Source organism: Aythya ferina, assembly GCF_964211825.1.
Source record: "Aythya ferina genome assembly, chromosome: 1".
In the NCBI taxonomy this organism is placed as follows: domain Eukaryota; kingdom Metazoa; phylum Chordata; class Aves; order Anseriformes; family Anatidae; genus Aythya; species Aythya ferina.
In genome coordinates, this window is record NC_140296.1 from 54,624,901 (window position 1) to 54,645,942 (window position 21,042).

At 36.0% G+C, this 21,042-nt stretch overlaps 1 protein-coding gene across 1 annotated transcript in view; it reads right to left on the reverse strand.

The window, feature by feature from the left end:
• The window catches only part of UGGT2 (UDP-glucose glycoprotein glucosyltransferase 2), a gene marked incomplete at its 5' end in the record, with an annotated part of 86,258 nt that overhangs the window by 40,495 nt on the left and 24,721 nt on the right, over nt 1-21,042 (reverse strand). Inside the window, 7 exons of the mRNA XM_084512106.1 lie at nt 854-985; nt 2,592-2,727; nt 6,900-6,985; nt 9,795-9,914; nt 12,031-12,181; nt 13,746-13,837; nt 18,419-18,479. Coding sequence (XP_084368232.1) covers nt 854-985; nt 2,592-2,727; nt 6,900-6,985; nt 9,795-9,914; nt 12,031-12,181; nt 13,746-13,837; nt 18,419-18,479 — 778 coding nt within the window. The remainder of the gene's footprint in view (nt 1-853; nt 986-2,591; nt 2,728-6,899; nt 6,986-9,794; nt 9,915-12,030; nt 12,182-13,745; nt 13,838-18,418; nt 18,480-21,042) is intronic.

The following is a 21,042-nucleotide window of genomic DNA, read 5'->3' on the forward strand; positions in this document are numbered from 1 at the left end:
TCACCACGCAGAGACAGCTCTTTCTAGAAGAGATTCAAACTGCCTTTCAAGGCCAGGCTGGATGGGGCCTTGGCCAACCTGGTCTGGTGGGAGGTGTCCCTGTCCATGGCAGGGGTTGGAGCTGGGCGATCTTTAAGGTCTCTTCCAAACAAAGATATTCTGTGATCCTATACGGAAGGCTCTATGCATGTCTGTGTTGTGAGGAACAACCAGTACAAGGCAAACAGCTCCTTTTTTTGCTACCCAGATATACCTTTTTGACTGGATATAATACACATTATACAAAGAAATGTAAAAGGAAATAAATAAAATGGATGGCATGTGTCAGAAACACACATTTTTACAGACAGTAGGGCTGAAGAAAAACAGTACTTTTATCATTCTTCAGCAGAAAATCATCAATATAATCAACTATCAATAAAATGTCTTCTCTACAGTCTTTAAATCAAAACACATAGCTGACTTTCCCAAAGGAAACTGTAACCAGAAAGCACAATTAAAGGAAGCAATGATTTGCATAGAGGTCAGGCTTCTGCTCCTCAGGCAAGAACATACAGGTAAACAATTTCTGAAGCGTGACAGAGCCCCTTCGCCATGCTTGTTAGAAATAAACTTGTGCTCCTGAAAGCAACTGGCAGCACTAAATTTTAATAGTGAGAGCTGTAAAACAGAAACTCTTTCAGCATTTCCACTAGTAATTGAATAATTACTGAAGAAAAATTTAACTTAAGAAGAAAAATTTAACTTAAAGATACTGTTTTTACTTGCTTTAATATTTAGTAACCTTTCAGCTTAGGAAATGCAGGAACTTAACTGTACTGCAGTATTTCTTACCATTTTGCTTTCAACTTACCTTCCTCCCTTCATCATATTCAGAATGAACACCTAAGATGCTCTGAACATCAGCATAGGGGTATTCATTTCTAAGAACTTTTTTCACATGATTAACTGTTAGAACATTTCCATCTTTCACTTCGTGATACACCTGTAAAAATTAGAAAAAAAAAAAAACACAACAGTAATAATAAAATTCAGAAAAGTAAATAAAAATGTTAAAATTTCCCATTTTTGTAGTGTTCTAGTAATTTTTATATTGGTATAATATTACATTGCTTTTATTACTACACTGCAATCTTTATATTCCTTTAGTAATTACCACCATCACACATATGCAGATTTTCATTGGAGCACTATTCTGATTAAACTACTATTATACTTTTAGTCTAAATCTGAAGCAGCAAAGGAAATACACTTATGTGAGCTGAATGTGAAATGTTATATCTCTCCACTGATTAGAGAAGGAATCTGAATTCTTAATATAGACTACCTAACCATGGTTAGTTCCCTGAACCTATATGGGGTGAATCCAAGCCTAAATCAGTGATATTTCTTCCTGCAATGATAATCTGAATTTATATGGGATGAATCCAAGCCTGAATAAGTAACTGATGCCTTTTCCTAGAATGACACTTTTTTCTTACCAACGCTATTTGATTTCATAGCATGAAATTTTATTACTTTCATCAAACATATAAAATAAATCTGAATGAAGAAATTATTCTAATTTCTTTTCAAATGAAATCAGTACAGTACATTTATCTCTATAGCTCTGAATATCTCAAAACTGTATCTGATTGATATACTGTATCTTGTTTTTGTCTTTTAATTGTATTTATTATCCCCTCCTTTTTATACTATGAAACAAAGTAAATAGAAAAAAAAACAAAATTTTAAAAGTACAGTAAAATGATATCTTGTAATCTGGTTGTAGATAGTAGTCATGAATGTATATCAGATCCTAACACTTGTGGATTTATATTTCTTTTCCAAAGTACTCCTTGCTACTTCAGTCCTTTTTATTTTAAACTTTTTGAGTTTGTCCATGCCATTAGTTTCTAGGCACCGAATAAAAGAAAACAAACTGTATAAAAATGTTATGTATTAATATCATATTCTCTATTTTGCTTGCAGTTTTCACATAGACTGTTCACTTTACTTCCCTCCATTCATCTCTTATCTCTGAAATTCTGTTCTTTACGTGAACCTACATTCTCCCACACAGAAAACCAGATGCGTTTGTTAAGCTGCAAATCTGGAATACTTTTGACACCCGTGAACAGCCCAAGCAAGACCAAAAGAAAGAACTCAGTCTGTTTCACTTCTTACACAGAATAATCAAGGTTTTTCAAACCTTATAAAACTGCCAGAGTATGTTTAAAATGCTTGTACTCCAAGAGACACAGAACACAAAGGCAGATACATGACTTTAACAAAAATAATAGAGAAACATTTTTCCACATTTCCACAATGATTTTCCAAATAATTTTTCTGTTTCTCTACCTATATAAGATATACGTCTACTTTTTTATGTTCTTGAAGAAAGCCTGTTGATAGTTAAAATGACAAGAACAAGTTGGTTTCCAGACAAGGAAAATATTTCTGCTAATCATTCTACAGTAAATTAATGCTATATACTTTTAATACGTCTTTTCCATGTAAAGCAAATGCAAATGTATCATGTTGTCAGCAAAATCCTAACTATGTAGACAAGTAACAAATTTTAAAAATGATTTCTTGTGAAAGACACTAACATTAATTATGGAGGTAAAGGCTTGAGAGATGTCAGATTCCTCTGCAATGTAGTTAAACATTCTCCAAAGAGCTATTCCAGCATCTTCATTTCCATCAATTTCTTCTTTTGTATTTAAAACAAAAACAAATCCAATTCTACAAAGAAACAGAAAAAGATCAGCCATTTTAAAACAATATCAATTTCATACACATTTGAGAACTGACCTAAAAGAACAAGATGTTTTCACTCAAGTAATCTGTTCAGCATGTAGCCTTAAACAATTTCTGTGTCTAGGATGTGTTGTCATGACTCTGTGTGGTGATGCTCAGGACACCTGCTATGCAGTCTTCATCAGATCTCCCAGACTATGCTTAGGCTACTGAAAACGTACTGGGTTTGGATATGCCTTTTTTTCCATTTAAATCTGACTTACCGTCAGATTTAGGATTTCTGCGAGTCATTAGGATTTACTCATAACCTTTTTTCTCCTTATTTATCTGCAGGTTATGACACTCTTCATGTTCCTGCCATCACCACCTCAATGGCTTGACTCTTTGGCATAGGAAAAGTCCAAGAGAGATCCTTCTGTTGAGGATCTCTGGGAGTGGAAAATTGACCTGGACCAGAAAACATTAAGCCATTTTCTGACAGGGAAAGAAAGAGAGTAGACAAGCTCCATCTTGCATGCTACTTCACAAAAAAAAATAGGTAAGGAGGAGAAAGAGTAGAGAAATTTCAAGGGCAAATTTTCCAGTCTCAAGTGATGTAGCATGTGTACAGCCATGGTTAGATCATTTAGATTTCCAAAAAGGAGAAATGTATGAACACAGTGGTGTGCATTAGAAGGTGAATAGGAAGGTGGATGCTGTCATTCACCTGGAATTTTGTGAGAGCAAAGCCATCAGACTCCTCCTAAGTATTTGCAAACCTTTCACTGTCTGGTATCAGTACTTTTTATTGGAAGACCAGGCACCCCCAACCCACCCCCTGCACTCCAACACTAAGCCTGCATGTGTAATGGGAATGAAGAATGGGAAGAAGATGACTGTCCTGTTTTTGCCTGTGGTAGAGTTAATTTTCTTTGTACAGGTTCACTGTTTTGGATTTTTGATGAAAATACTTGAGATAACACACTGAAATTTTAGTTATTTTGAAGCAGTGCTTGCACAGAGCCAGGGACTTTTCAGCTTCTCGTGCTGCCCTGCCAGCGAGGAGGCTGGGGATGCACCAGGAGCTGGGAGGGGACACAGCCAGGACAGCTGGCCCAGGCTGCCCAGAGGGATGTCCCATAGCATATGATGCCATCCTCAGCAATAGGAGCTGGGGTAAAGAAGGCAGGTGAATATTCAGAGCGATGGGGTTTGTCTTCCAAAAAACTGTTACCTGTGATGAGCCCTGCTTTCCTGGAAGTGGCTGAGCACCTGCCTGCCCATGGGAAGGATTGAATGAATTCCTGATTCTGCCCGGCTTGCATGTGCAGCTTTTGCTTTACCTTATCAGGGTAAACGGTCCTTATCTCAACCCATGAATACTTGCACTTTTACCTTTCTGATTCTCTCTTCTATCCCCATGTGGGGAGAGTGGGCGAATGGCTGTGCGGAGCTGTGCTGTCTGCTAGGGTTAAACCAAAACCATGACCAAAATCATACATTTTTAAGGATCAGAAATTTAGATAAAAATAGAGATTTTATGTACATATTCTGCTGCTTTTACAGCTCAGATCCACCTTGTGCAGTTTCCCAGAACACAGCCTTCAATCATCCTGAATAGCTAATGCTACTCACACTGGATTTACAGAAAAATCCTCTACTAGTAGCTATCACTTCTCCCAAGACAAAACCAACAGTGCCCCAGAAAAACTGCTCCATGAAAAATCCCTCTGGAAGCGTCTGTTCAGCTTTGTTCTCTCCTGTATTTACTTTTTAGCGAATGTACAGGTATGCATGCCTCTGGCTGACAACTGCAACCAAAACTGCTCAGCGTGCTGACTGCCTTACACAACTGCAGCCATTTAGGAAACACAGCTGGATAAACTGCTGCCGATCCCTGACTACACAAATAGCAGCGCTGGATAATGTTCTGAACACAGAGAGATTGGTAAAGAGCTGGAAAATCATGCCAGCTATCAAAAAGAGGAGAATTAGACAGAACAGAGGAATCACAAAGGAGTTTCTAAAGGAGCAGCACACAGACTCAAAGCTGGCTTCTGCTTGTGCATTTTGGAATTTCATTCATTTCTGTGCATTTTGGAATTATTTCCATATAGCATACAGCTCCATCATAGCTGCTACAAGCACATGAGAGATCTACTGATCTCATGGTACCTGAAAGCTGCTACAAGAACATGAGAATCTGCAATACTGGGTCCACATTTCAGAAGACCTCTATATTTATTTGCAAAAATTCAACAACTTTCATGATTTAGGAAGCCAGGTTTTCATTTAAATAGCCACTGCACATCAGATATTTCTAATCTAACAATAATAAATGTGTTATGTCAGCGTAATATTGCTTAGATGAATGTTCAGGTCATAATTAGGACTGCATCAAATCACAAGAACAGAGAGAAGTAAGAAATACAGCACATTTTCTAAAAAGATGTAAATAATGATTAACACATAAAGATGCATCATCTTCTACAATAAACTGCTTCTTCCATTTTTTTACATCTATCATTACTGTAAATAACTCTTCCAAAATCTTGTGTCATCTGGGTACAGTAGGAACAGTCAACAAAACAAAACATAGAAGAGTAGAGACCCCATGGTTTGTCTACATCTTCAATAGTATGTACGGGCTGTTGCCTTCATCTCAGTGAAGTTATGTTAACACTAAGATAGTTCAGGGAAGGACGCCTAAGACAACAAAAAAACCTTCAGAACAGGTTTCAAATAATAACTAGTAGCCTAGGGAAAGAAATGACTGTGGTAGAATATCATAGATCTCTGTAAATGTAAATGGCATCTAGAGAATGGGAGAAACTGCTGAGTCTCTTCTGGTTATAAAAACTATGGAATCAGTAAATGAAGCTAGTGGAAGTCTGGCTCAAAACAAATGAAGTAGTTCTTCATGTACCACATAAGTCGAATGTGAAAATGTTTGGCAAAGATACTGTGGTTGGTAAAATTTACATGAATTCAAGGAGAAAGCAGAAAGGTCTATGGAAGAGAAATCAATTATTGTTGCTGAATAGTTAGAAACCAAATCTGGAACCCTTTGATCTCCAAATGCCTGAAGGCTATGAAAATACTCAGGCAAAGGATCTTGTTAACCTGTTCTTTTTATTTTACATAGGTAGCTTCGTTAAGCCCATTGCAGAGTTCCTTAAGCCCATGACAGACTAACCTAAATGGACCTTTAGTCTGACTCAGTTTGGCTGCTCTTATGCTATTACATATCAGAAAAGGAAAATCAGATTCTCTGATATATTTTCCTCAAGGGCTGAAGTAGTGTTGTCTCCCACATAGAGAGAAAATGCACGGATAACTAATATCTATTCTCCTTTACTTTTTTGTCACCGAATAATAGTAATAATAATAATAATGATAATAATAATAAGCAATAGGAACTGCAAAAAAAATAAAGGAAACTCAAATTTAAAAATCCTGCAAAAAATTTAAAGGTAACTCCTGTAATTTACTGGGGAAACAGCAAGCCATTTCATGGGAAGATTTTAAATATTTAACATGGAGTTCATCTTGCTGAACCTTGGATCTAGGTCAGACACTCTTCTCTTTTATAACCTGTAAAACAGACACTCTGAAGAACAATTCATTTTCTCATAAAGTAGATATCTCAGAACAACTGGATTCTTCTTCACAAGTGTCTCTTTCTCTCAAGTGACTGCTAGTTCAGACTCCCATGACTAATTTCTAGAAATTCAGAATTTGTTGAGGTTAATCTCACTTTAAAGAGTTTTTTAACAACAAAATTAAGTAAAGCAAACTCAATTCAAAGAAATAAAATACAAAATACCCTCAAATCATGTTTTACTAACTGTGTGTCTGCTTACAGAATATTTTGCTTATAATGTAACTTCACATAGGCATCCAGTAGGACTATTTGAGAAAGTAACTTTAAATCAGAACTTTACAGTTTATTTTCCACTCAATCAGGTATGCTATCCTTTACATCCTACTTGCTTAAGAATACTTAATACTCTAGCAAGCTTAACACAAGTGGTCAAAAAATACGGCTTATTACAATGTTGTTACATTAAACTTCCTCTGAATTCATTTCTTTGCTTAGCAGAATAAAAGATGAGAAAGAAAAAAGGAAAGCAGCTTTCTTTTAAGACTTTCCTTCAATACTTTCAGGTTTTCCTTACCGAAGTGGTACATTATGATGATAGAATAGTTCTGCCAATTTCATATAATCATCTGTATCTTCTTGGACTGGGTCAACAAAAAGAACCTAATAAGAGAAAATATATTATAGAGACAATATTTTGTCTTTATGGCTCTTTCTGAGCTGTACACCCCAAATGTTTTCATTTTCCTAGAACGTTCATTGTAAGAAAACATGATTAGTATGAATGAAAAAACCTTCAGAATTAATGGATTTGGACCAAATACCAAGCAACAGGATTTAACTGTTTATTAAACTTCAAACCAACTGTAAACTCTCCTTTGAAAGACTGTGCCACTATTTTATCTATTTTAATTGAAGTTATCTATTTAAAAAAAGATCTAGTGCTAATTTTTCTATTACTACCTGCAATTAAGTCTCTACTGTCAAGAAAACCAAACTAAAAGAAGTAAACAGAATATGTTGACATAAAACTGTATTTTAAAAATGGAGCACTGGGAAATAATTCTTTCCTGTCTCCCATATCCTTGTATTCACTGTCTCACTTGTTGTAGCTTGGAGTGTAAAACCAGATCTTTCAGGCATGCACAGAATCCAAAACTGTGATTTGTCTGCATGGGTAGATTATACTTATGCAGATTTAATTATGACATTGGTACCTTATTTATTCAGCTTTGCATTCAAGTCCCTTTAGAACGGATCACAATTTTGTTAGAGTAGCTGAAATGCAGCAGAATAATTTAAAAATTTGGAACACTCCCTCCCCCTCGGATTATGGTTAAATGATATGTTGTCGATTTCTATAATAAAGCTGTTATATAAATCTATACCAACATTTAACTTTGAACACATATGCAATCTACTTCATATTATACACACCTTTTGCTTCATTGCAAGCATGCATATTTTAGTTATATATTGTTTGTATCTTGGTTGTTTTTGTATGCATTGAACTTCATTCAACTGCCTTTTGTAATTATTTTAATTTAGAACAGCAATAGCTGCTTCCTTAACTTACTAAGAGATACTAAATGCTACATATAGAGGAAAAATTAGACTACAAGACATTCATAATTTGTATGCTTTCTGTACCTCAGCTCACCACTTCTAAAACAAGAACAGTTACCATGACCTTCACTCAGTAGTTTTCTATGAAGAAAACTTACTAATAATTGTGAATCATCTATATGCAGCAAGGAAGGGAACAGTAAAGCTCTGGGGAAAAAAAAGTCAGATATTGTATAGTATAAAACTAAGAAAGCCAACAGTACGGGGAGTAAAAAAATGAAATACTGAGTATTTGTTCAATCAGTGAGGATAAACTTTTATTTGCAGTGCACACCGCAAACATCCTCTGGAAAACCAGTCTGTGTTGTCATGCAGGTCAAAGTATTACAGTAATGCACAAGGAAGCTGACATAACTGTACTGTCAGAGCTTCCCCTCATTCTCCAGAATAATATTCATTTTGAGCTATTTTGAAAGAAATTATATTTTATATTCTTCCTAGATAAGCACCCACTGGACACTAGCATTTATCAAAAAATACAAATTAATTCAGTGGGGCTTTGCTCATCATGTAGAAGTAGCTCATGATTTATTTTCCTCTTTACTCAAAAAGATAAAAAAGTTTGCATTCCTCTGTCAAACTGTAACAATATTGCCTTCTGAATGTCATTTACATCATTTTCTTGTCAGAGAGGTTAAAGAGCATTAGAGCATTATCATGTTATCCAATAAATCAGAAGAATTTCAACATATTTTCCTTATAGGGCTGGAATAACTTTCTTCCTGTATTCTTCAGTGCTAACCCCATGCATTCTTTTCATCTCCTAAACTGTATACCAAGGCAGTAGAAGCAGACCTTTCATTATTTTGCATTTCCAAATGTATTCTTTGGTGATATATAAAAGTAATCTAATTGCTTGAGAAGGAAACCTAAGTCAGTGGTGAATCTTCCATGAAACTGGCAACATTTTCTAAAATAGTCTTGAAATGAAGCACATGTTCCTCCTTTCCTCTAAAAGTTGGTGGCCTGCTGGTGCAACATTTCTATCTTTGTCTTTTGTCCCTGAATCTTAAGAGTGGTGTTACTTCACCAATCCTAATGGTAACTCTATGAAGGATTCCAATAAACTAAGAGGCTAATTTATAATACAGTCAGTTGCCTGGCATAAACACAGATTAACAAAAATTAAGAAGATTTGCAAGACTTGCTTGCAAAGCCTGAAAAACGAGAAATAAAGAGGGAATTAAAAAACTGCTTTTAATGGAAGCATCTACTATAAAGAATTACTCAATTAATTGATCTTAGTTTGACATTCACAAGTTAACTGTCCTGAGATATCAATCAGCTGTAAAAATAGTTTCTTGTTGTTCTAAGGATTATTCAGCTGTTATAGTCAACAGGCTTTTGAACTCTAGTTTCAGGGTCTTCACTTATGCCCCTTCACTTCTACATTTTGAAGAATTTAATTTGATGATATAGTACTGGAAATTTCCATTGTCTTTGTCTACTATTATCCTTTCATTACACGGCCAAATATACAGAACAATGTACCGATGTATGTATATTTACATCATGACTAGAAAATAGTCCAGTTTACCAAGAAACTCTGTGTAGAATGTAAAATTTAACATTAATTATAATTCTGGGAACATTTCATAGAAATAAACCATTTCACCAAAAATCTGCTACACTAAATAGATAAAAGACTGAAACAACAGTTCTAGAAATCAGGCTAGTAATCACATGTGACTTACGAAACAAAAAGATTCTCATTGCTGTTGGTAGACCCACAAAGAAAACACAAAACCATAACCCAACAGTGAATACAGAATGTGTATTTTTCAATAAACTGTGTGCACATATTGATACATACATTATGTAAAAAAAAAATGTTATCTAAACTTACCAAATTATATAAATTGCGTCTGATCTGCTGTATAACTCCAGGAAATGTAGGTTTTAGCAGTTCCTGATAGCTTGCAGGCCATGTGCTATAGCTGTGGTCTTTTTCTATGTCATTAATCCACTACAACAAAAAAAGCCAACTATTTAAAAAACACACACTAACTAGTGGATAAACTATGTATGTATAAATAAAGCTATTTTAAAACACACAGAAAGCCTGGAAACACAAAAAAGTTCTATTTCTTTTTTAATTAGTAACAGAAAACAGCTTCTAAAATTAATATATTTTTTTTCTTTTCAGTCACAATGTTCAGGTTTTTTTGCTGTTTGTTTTTTCAGCACATGACAGAACTAATTATGAAAGGAAAAGGAAAAAAGCTTTTGTTTTCTGTATCAAAATGTGAATAAAAACATTTTTTCAAGCGTGGAAAATACTTTCACAATACAAAGATCATAACAACTTACCACACAGATATGTGTGTAACATAGCACAGACACCTTGAAAGACATACAATATTTATCTATCAGCTGCAGCAGCACTATTATTAAGATATATCAGAATAACTCAGTAATTAATAGATGATCCATTACAGTCAATTTTTATGTGTTGTCAAAAATACAATTTTATAAGTTTTCATTTTTTCTTTTTCTTTCATATTAATATTTATCACTGTGTACTGTTCTTACACTGTTTTCTGTGCAAGCTATCTATAATTGGCAAACAGGAGAGAGACACATGCTTCTTGCAGGTGAAGAAAATTAGTCTTCTTGTGCCTTTTCCATATGCATATAACCTTTGTTTTGACAACTAAGAACTTTGAAAAACAAGGGAAAAAAGCAGAGTCATTGGACAACGGAAAACAAGATGTGTAAGTTCTCCACAATTCACTTATCCTACTTTTAAAGTACTTTCTGCAGTCTTGCATAATATAAGCAAAAGCACTCGCTCTCTCCAGGCCATGGGAGACATGGAGTGAGTCCAGCGAAGAGCTATTAAAATGATCAAGGGACTGAAACATTTCTCATATGAGGAAAGGCTGAGGGAGCTGGGATTGTTCAGCCTGGAGAAGAGGAGGCTCAGGGATTTCTGACCAACATCTGTAACTTTCGGAAGGGAGGATGTCAGAAGATGGGGCCAGACTCTCCTCAGTGGTACCCAGCAATAGGACAAGAGGCAATGGGCACAAACTGAAACACAGGAGGTTCCATCCGAACATGAGGAGAAACTTCTTTACTGTGAGGGTGACTGAGCACTGGAACAGGCTGCCCAGATAGGTTGAACAGTCTCCTTCACTGGAGATATTCAAAAGCTTGTGCAACGTGCTCTCTGAGACCCTGCTTGAGCCAGAAGTTTGGACTAGACGACCTCCGGAGGTCCCTTCCAATCTCAACTATTCTGTGATTTTGTGATTATGAGTACTGTGTCCAGTTCTGGGCTCCCCGGTACAAAAAAGACAGGGAACTCCTGGAAAGAGTCCAGCACAGGGCCACAGAGATGATATGGGGCCTGGAGCATCTTCCCTATGAGGAAAGGCTGAGAGACCTGGGTCTGTTCAGCCTGGAGAAGAGAAGACTGAGGAAGACTGAGAGGGGATCTTACTGATGTTTACAAGTATCTTAAGTGTGGAAGATAGAGGGATTTGGCCAACCTCTTTTCAGTGGTTTGTGGGGACAGGACAAGAGGCAATGGCCACAAGATGGAGCCCAGGAAGTTCCACACCAACATGCAAAAGAACTTCTTCATGGTGAGGGTGACGGAGCACTGTGACAGGCTGCCCAGGGAGGTTGTGGAGTCTCCTTCTCTGGAGATATCCAAGGCCCGACTGAACGCCTACCTGGGCAATCTGCTCTAGGGAATCTGCTTTGGCAGGGGGGGTTGGAGACCCGATGATTTCTTGAGGTCCCTTCCAACCCCTACAATTCTGTGATTCTGTGACTAGTTGCTTCAAAGTCAAATTCTACAACTATGATTTGCACCTACTCTTAGACACATTCTTCTTTTCTTTTAAACATCCTACACCTTAAAATTTTAGTAAGATATATACTAGAGAAAATTATTCCTAAAATACGCTGAAGGAGTACCACCCTCTAAAGTATCTTACACTACTTATTTACACATTTTTATGCCTCTTATTTCAACTGTACTTCATATACTACAGTATTAGACTGTCTCATACATAGAGTTAAGAAATCTGCAATATTAAAAAAAAATAATTTTAATGAGTTTAAATACTCACTATTATCGAAGAATGGCGAATGTCTAGTGCATAACTGTCATCTGCCGGATGTATATGCAATCTCATAAATTTACTCAGGGTCTCCTCTTTGATTCCAAGTTCATGAAGGCCATGCATTACTTTTCCATCCACTTTAAGAGTCTCTAAGATACTTTTTCAAGAAAACAAAATGTTTATCTATGAAATCTTGTCATGGCATAACAAGGAAAAATATTTCAAAAACTGTTAAGGTAAAGATTACTTTTAGTATTAAAAATCATTCTTACTTTCTCCTAAAGTCAAATGTCTAAAATAAAATATATTCATAACACTACAAGTATTTATCCTCAACATATTTCAAACCAGGATTCTAACACATTATACAATTTTGGTTTATTCACTTTTATTTTACATGAAGGAACTTCCTCCATCTTTAAAAAGATGTGGCAGGACAGCAGAGGGGAAGGCTTGTTGTTGCATTGCCCTGGCTGAGGCAGGAATCCAAGAAGAGTGCAGATAAACATAGATGAGTGTAGATAAGTGTAGTAGCAAGTGATGGAGACACAGACAAACCCTATGTCTGCATTACGGCAGAACACCAAAAATGGCAGGGAGGAAGTACAGAGCTACCCCTCTCAGATCACGTGAAGAAAGATATTTCCCAGATTCCTCAACAGGACTTATTTGTTACATTCTGAAAATTCGATATTAATAATGGAAGCAAGCCTGAAGTATTTGCCCATTAGAACACAATAGATTTTACAAACATCTTTATTTCTGTTTTGTTTCATCCTGAGTTTTCTCTATGTCAAAAAGTTTATTCTAAATCATATTGAAATTAAATTTAGCATTTTAAAGTACCTATTAATATTTGCATCATTACCAAAAAAGATGCAATTGACTCCATCTCAAAATTCTGAGAAAAACATGTAGTAAAAAACCCAAAACTATAAACACTAGAACCAAAAACGTTTAGGATCTTCATCAAAGGACAAAACATGACATGGAATAGAAAAATAAAAAATAAAAATGGTAGACTGACAAATCAAGAACATAAAAAAACTTCAGCCTTAGCATTGCAGACTTATTGACAGTTTGCATGCCACCAACATGATTCTGAAGTAGTCATGTCTGTCTTGTTGTTCACAACATGCAGAGGAATGGAAAATGTCCACAGTTTTTATGAGTTCTTGCAAAGAAGAGGCAAATCACAAGCAATATAATTATACTGTAATTACAGAAACTGGAAGAAGTTTTCTTATAGAAAAAAAGCATATTAGAATATAATAACAGAACTCATCAGAAAAGGTGACCAGGTACAGACTCACTAACATGCCTAAAATTATCCAAGGTATCTTTAAACTAAATTTAATGCCCGTATTTTTTTTGTAATTCTTATGAAATAAAGATGAGAGAGCACTTAATTTACTTTTTCTGAAGTGTTCTTCCTACCTTTGTATACACGCGTTGGATTCCTTCCGTTTCAAAATTAATTTTACATGGTAAGATATAAAATTGTAAGTAAATTATAGAACAGATAATCCAAGAAAAAAATAGTGGTTTCAACTACTTCTGCAATTTTCATATACAAAGCAAAATGACTGTAAAGCAATATTCTCTCTATTGAAATACCTCCTGGCCCCCAAAATGCAACAGATTAGATTATCTATCACCATGAGCACAGCTCCAGAATTATTAGTAATTCTGTAATTTTCAAGCCAAACATACGCTCTTACCTAAATGGATCATGAAAATCTAGGTCAATATGAAGGCCATTTACAAATAAACGTGCTTCTCCGGGTTGGATTCCAAGTGTTTCATGAAGATGCTTAAAAATAAAAAGCATTGCTAACTTATTTAGACATGTGTAAACACTAACATACATACGCACACACATATACAAAACTGTATGCAATCCTACAAAACAGACACATCAAAACTCTTCAGTATAATTTCTTCTCTGATCTCAATGTTATTAGTAAAAATATTGAAAGCATACTTCTACAGGTGTTGTTTAACACACTGTCAATTAAAACAGTTGTATAAGCCCTCCCAGTGTAGCCCTGCCTGTACAAGGTATAGACAATGGCACATTCTCAGTGTCTGCTAACAGAAAGTGAAAATACACACAAACACCAAATTATGGCTCATAAATTTTTGAAAAAGTACCCCCACAACATTTCTCCTGCAAATACTTTAATGTCCGAACAAAAAGTAAATGGAGGCCCAACACGTCCTTCATACCTCCACTCCAAACTAGCTTTCTTAATACCTAAAAATCTTGCACAATTCCAAAAACGTGCAGTAGCAATTCTTCAGGGAAGGTAGAAAAGACAGACTAGAAACATACAATCTCATTTAACAAAGGGATCTTGAAAAGACTGTAGATCAGAAAGGGACAGCATATCCCTGCTTTGCAAAGAGAAAAACCACAAAAATCAAACAAACACAAGATGAAGGAAGTATTTAGTGAGTAAGGACTGCCTTATCATTTTTTCTCAGAGAGCAGTGAGGCACCACACTGTTCAAACTACCGACAGTGGCTGTAGCAAGATAAGTAACAGGAGCAACAACAGCAGTTTATTCCAACTAACACCATGAGGAGCTGTCAGATTTCCAGATCTGTCTTAATTCCCAACAGAGGACTGGAAAGCGTTGTAAGTATGCAAGGAAAAAAACAAAACAAAACACACACACAAAACAAACAAACAAACAAAATAAAAGATTTTTTTTCTCATTTAATTCTCGCTTATTGAACAAAACAGTGAACAAAAAATGCAGTTTCAACAAAAGCACACTTAAAGCAAGCAACTCGGGCTGTGTGTATGACTTCACTTATCAGATTGCCTCTGAACTAATGAGAGAAAAATCAGGAAAATATTGAAAGCTGTAAAGCTTATGCAACCATTAAAACAAGACCGAGAAGTAGTAGCTGGTGTCTGACATTTACATTTTTCCTAGCTTCATATAAAATTAAATACCCTCCCAAAGTCTCACTTTCACTCTGCACCAGGCAGAGAAGCAAAGTCCTGGATAGACCTGAAATATTCCTGTAGTTAGCGAATCTAACTGACCATGATTTTAATACCACGGTTGTACCACAAAGTGCTGTGACTGCAGAAAATTCCCTATTAATACCACTTGACTTAAGGAGTGAACAGCAAGTGTAAGCAGGATTCCAGCCTTGCAAAATCTTACCAGCATCTTTCAGGGCCCTTACTCAGATCTTGTGAGAAAAGCCAGGCAGGTAGAACAGGCCCTCTCCCTGAAGCCCTGAAATCACCATGTAGGCTAAGAGATCTCGTACCGTGACTGAAAGCTTACAAAATTGCAACCGCCTGATATAGGTCATACAAGAATTGACACTAACTGAAACAAATGCAAGAAGAAAGATAAAAGAATCAGCCAACAGGTATTGCAATGGGATTCTACATGTTTCCAAATCCTTTGGTACTGTAGGACAAAAACTGGGCTGATTCAGAGCTGAGACACATTACACATCTTTGATAATAGGCATTTGATTATTCAGAAGTTCATCCATTTGCCTTAACAACTTTGATGGAAGCAGTATTTAGACACCTAAGACTAGAATTTACTGCTAATAATACTCACACAGTATTTTGTTGCTAAACTGTCAGCAAATTATTGCACTGGAAGTTTTGAGATGTGTTTAATGAGATTTTCTTTTTTGTTTTACCCATAGCAGTTCTTTGTATATTTTTTAGTTGGATATCAACTCATTACATCTAAATCATCACATGCCTTTCAACTTTTAATACCTTTATTTCCTCCCGTTACATTTCCTATTCAACTTTCATTATCTTGAGAGGGAATCACTCAGCTACACACAGCATGAGATCATATCTCTCCTGCTGCTAGATGGATGCACTGCAGTTCAAGAATGCACATGCCAATTTATTGTGCTCTAGCAGCAGTGTTCAGGAAGTTTCCCTACTTTTATTCAACAGATTTTGGTTTTTAGCTGTCTAAAGACCTGTAGGATGTAGTATATGAAACTTAAATTTAGGTGCCTTAAATCGTGTTATAGTTAATGCATTCAATCCAGTCTACGGAATCATGTCAGTGGTTTAGCTGACCAGCCACAAAGATATCCAATGTCATTTGAGGCATTAAAAAGTCTCAGGATAAGGCTTCTGGACTGGAAAATACAAATCAGGCAGAAGGGAATGGATGTCCCCATGGCCGTGTTCACCAGACCTGTGTGGCTATTACGGATACCCCCTGACATGGCAAACGACATCAGAAATCCAGGTTTAGGCAACTCAGTCACATCCCACAAAACAACCACTGAGAGAGAAAAATTGTTTTTGATGTACATTGACTACATCTTCATTTCTATAAGAGGAGTTTAGATACATATATGGATGTGCCTAAATGCAGGTATCTTCATTTCAATCCAAGTCTTTGTTACTTTGCCTAGTCCTTATCTTTTGTAATACTAGCCATTTTAATTCCTGATATACTTTTTCTTTTTATGTGTTTTGGAGCAGAGCAGTTTTTGCTTAAGAAGTTGGTTTTGTTTTTTGTGTTTACAGAGCCTTAATTGAAGCAAGATGTTTTAAAGACCATACCAAGCAACAAGGAAGGACCTGATTTTAACACTCAAATACTGTGGAGAAACTATGGTCATCAGAGCTGTTCTGCTTTGTCCTGACTACAAGCTTAACAACAATGAGATATAGGAAAATGTATTTCTTAGATGTATACAGAAAGCAATGAAGCAGGGTACAGATATTGATTCACTGCCTTGTGGAGAAACTATGGCACTTCTCACCAGAGCAAGGAGCAAGAAGTCTCCATAGCGCATTCAGAGATCTCTGCAAAAACACTCTGCAAAAAAGTGCATCATCTACCCAAGAACCAAACAAGCACCTAGCACAAAAGAAAGCTGAAGGGCCCACGGTGATCTGCTGGGATATGCGCATCATATTTTCAATGCACCAATCCCATGTGCAATCATCTGTTGACAAAACCACTATCATCTACTGACACAACTGTGCAACGCTCGAGTCTGCCACTATTTGGGCAGGAATACTCAAGACCAGAAAGTCTTACATTAGTTTTGCATGGTGGAGAGCTCTAACACATTAATGTGAAACGTAGCCGGAGTGGAGGCTCCTTATGAGAAGACTGCATCAGTGGGCTTCACAGCACAACAGGGACATGGTTCGTTTTCACTTTTTTGGAAGGTGGAGGAAACTGGAAAGGCATTCCCCTAGAGATAGTAGTCTTGGCAAGACAAAGACCAGAATGGATATAAAGCAAAATGATACACAGAGATGTTACAAAAGTACAAGAGTGCTTTAAGTAAAAAAGTAAGAAACCCCATCACAGTAGTGGTTGGTCAGTCTTAGTATCACACAAAAATACATATTCTGACAAATGCATGAGTCACAGACTGAAAATCAGGAGAATGCTGCCTACTCAGAACTTAACCTGCACGTGCAAGAAGTCAGATTTCTCAAAACCAGCTACAGGGTTTGCTCACTACACTTCCTCTTTGACAGGAAACAGCCACTTGTAGGAAGGCCTGCTACTTGAGCACAGAGACTGGCAACATCTGTCACACCAACAGCAATGGCAACTAAAAACTGGGTAATAAATATTAATCTAAAGAAAGATTGAGGACGATGCCATGGAAGTACTATTCATGTCAAAGGAACATTTACATGGTCTAGCGATACAGACACAAATAGGTCTTAATAGATCCATTTAAAAACACAACGATGCTGATCTTGGACCTGCCATTTCAGGAGACCAGTCCTAAAAGCACAGTAGCTAATATTTAACACTTAAGTGAAACAACAAATTCAATCTCTGAGCTCAGACAGAAAATACATTTGTCAGGAAATCGCTACGGTGCAAAGTGACACTTTAGCACTGGTTGAAGTGACCAGCCAAAAACACAAGAGCAATGCCGCTTCATGTGATACTAAGCACAAAAGATGCAACACAGCAAGGATGAAAATAAATCTACCTACTATAGACAATGTTCAAAATATCTTGCATAAGAGTTGCATGCATGATTCTAGTAAAATGGAAAGCTCAAAACTAGCATGTCCTGACCATAACATAAACAGCAGGCCTACATTCAACACCAAGCTCTATAAAAGATTAACTGTTACCTTGCTTTCACAGTATACTATTTAAGACTGAACACAACACTCCAGAACAATAGTTTTTTCTTGCCTAATTCTGTAAAGCAAAAAGAGGGAAAGAGAAAAGTACCAAGAACAGCAAAAAGTAAAACAAAATAAAACAAGCAAACAAAAAACATTAACTACTTTGCTCTGAAAGAAACCATGTGAAAGCTGCTGCACTATTACAAATCTCCGAACACTGTAATATGACAGTAACCAAAATGGGTACTGGAAGAAATAAAACAAACCTTCTGATTTTCTTCTATTTCATTTCGCATTTGCTTGTCTACTGGCACTCTGGTCAATGATCTGTAAAAATGAAATATTGGTATCACTCAACCACTGTATTTTTAAAACTATATTAAACAATTTGAAACGTATTATTTTAATATGGCATCTAATGCACTGTAATTGAAAATGCTATAAGTAAGACTTAGAGAGTAATGCATTGTGTCATAAATGTTTTATTTTCAAAACAAATATCTTCTCTAGTACTCTAGTAAACCTAAATTTCAAGTTTATGTTAAGTTTTGTTGAAGAAATATTAACAGCATTTATTTTTATTATTATTTTTTTTTTACAACTCTCAATTTTTCCTCTTGCTTTTCTGGAAAATAGCATGTATATTACAAAAAAGGAAGTTGTTTGAATATCTAAACTATTGCCTAAATAAACATCGTAACTGTATCTTTTAAGTTGATGTTAATACCTCTATGCTATTCAACCTTAGAGCACAGGTGGCCAAGGACACAATTTGATGCTTTTGAAGTCAGTTTCCTTAGTCATTCTACCTTTTAAGTGATAATCCATTGATCTATCATTTTTACTTTTCAAGAACATTGTAAAAAGACTGTTTTGACTATTTTACCTTCATCTGCCACAATGCATTGTATGTAAAGTTTATAACTATTAGGCTTGGGTAAAATACACCCAGAGACAAATTAATTTCACCATTCTTTATGAAACCCAAAACTATATTAACCTAAATCTGATTCCCCCAATAAATGCCAAAATAAATACTTTATTATCCACATTTTTTCACCAAAGAAAAACGATTATAATTGTATGTGTTTTAGCAAATCTGTATGGGACAAAGAAAAACTGAAGTCATCTTAAACCTGGAAGTTAACTAAACAAACTAAGAATTATCTACTAACTCAACTTCAAATATTATGGCAGCAAAATAGCTATTTAATAACATAGCCATTCACTTCCCTCCCAAAACCAAAATGGCTTAGAATAGACCTTGCTAATAAATTCCACATGCTTTTCACAGTATGTCAGAAATAAGATGCAAAATCTGTTTACTTTAAACAAATATTCAGGTTTTCCAGGTTATCAAAGAGACTTGTTGTTAAGTGCAAACAACATGATCTCCAAGCAAAATTCATCACAGCTTCTCCTTCTTAATGTAAATACCTTTTTCCATCCACCCCCTGTACATATTCTGGCAGGTTATTTTTGTCACTGCGAAGCAGTGCACGCAATGAAATGGCAAGAGAGGGTCAAGAAGGAGCTGTATTTAAACAAGCCCATACTTGGTGTATTTTCCTTAGCTCAAAATTAGCTCAAAATTGGCTCAAAATGGGAAAGCTGAAACTCAAACTGTGATCTCAAAGACAGCGCTACAAAACAGATCAGATGTATTATTATCAGTAATCACCAGAGGACAAGCTTAATGACTTGCTTATAACTTTTATTTTGCTAAATTCAACATAATTTTTAGTGGGGTCTGCAACTCTCAGAATCAGTGCTTCATCTGCATAAACTGATGATAAAAACTACAAAGATAAAAAGGAGAAACATAAAAGATGAATGTGAAAATAATAAAAAGCAGAAAGGACAAGATAAAGCTGGCCAAACATTAACAAGGAAGTAAAATAATGGCCAGCGCAAGATCAACTTTACTGCTAATTATTTTTATAGTAAAAAAAAGCAATATGTTTAGAAACATTAACCAGCTCCTCGTCTGTATATGACAGTTCATGTTGCAGGATTCTTGCAAGATTTTAGGGAGAAAGTGTGGTAAGTGTAAGGGACAATACCATATCAACAGGCAAGGGGCACAACCTGGAACACAGGAGGCTCCTGCTGGACATCAGGCAGCACTTCTGTGCTGTGTGGGTGATGGAGCACTGGCACAAGTTGTCCTGAATGGTGGTGGAGATCTCCTTAGAGATCTTCAAAAGCCACCTGGACATGGTCCTGGGCAACCTGCTCTGGGTGGCCCTGCTGGAGCAGGGGTTGGACCAGATGGCCTCCAGAGATTCCTTCCCACTTCAGTAATTCTGTCTTGGCCAGTCATCGAGAAGAACACCCTATGAACTTGAGGTAGCAAGTAAAAGCACTTGTGAAAGACATTTGTGTGTTTTGAGTTCAGTCATCTGTTCAGAGCTTCACTAAGTTTTATGCATTGTTTTTCAAAATAGTCACTGATAAGGACTCACCAACCAGAAAAGTTTTAACACCTGAAAGTAAATGGATTCTAATGATCATTCTACATGTCACAGGAATGTTCTTGCATGTCTCTAAGGTTGAAATATTTTCTATCAGATAATATATGCATCTTAATTCTTATGTGAAAGAACACATAGCTATACAGTACTGCATATCAGGGAAAAAAAGGAAATCTTGCACATGTTCATAATGTTAACGCTCATGAATTACGAATGAATAGCAAAAAACTTGAGTACTATAATACTTACTTCTGCATTTTTACATAGCATATATTCATGACAACCATTTATAAAAAATCAAAACTGAAAAATATCTTATAAAATATTATCAAAATGTCAACATGAAATATATTAGTTGTTACAGTGTCTACATCTGATGACATTTTGTAAAATCCCCCTCAGATTAACCTTTTCAA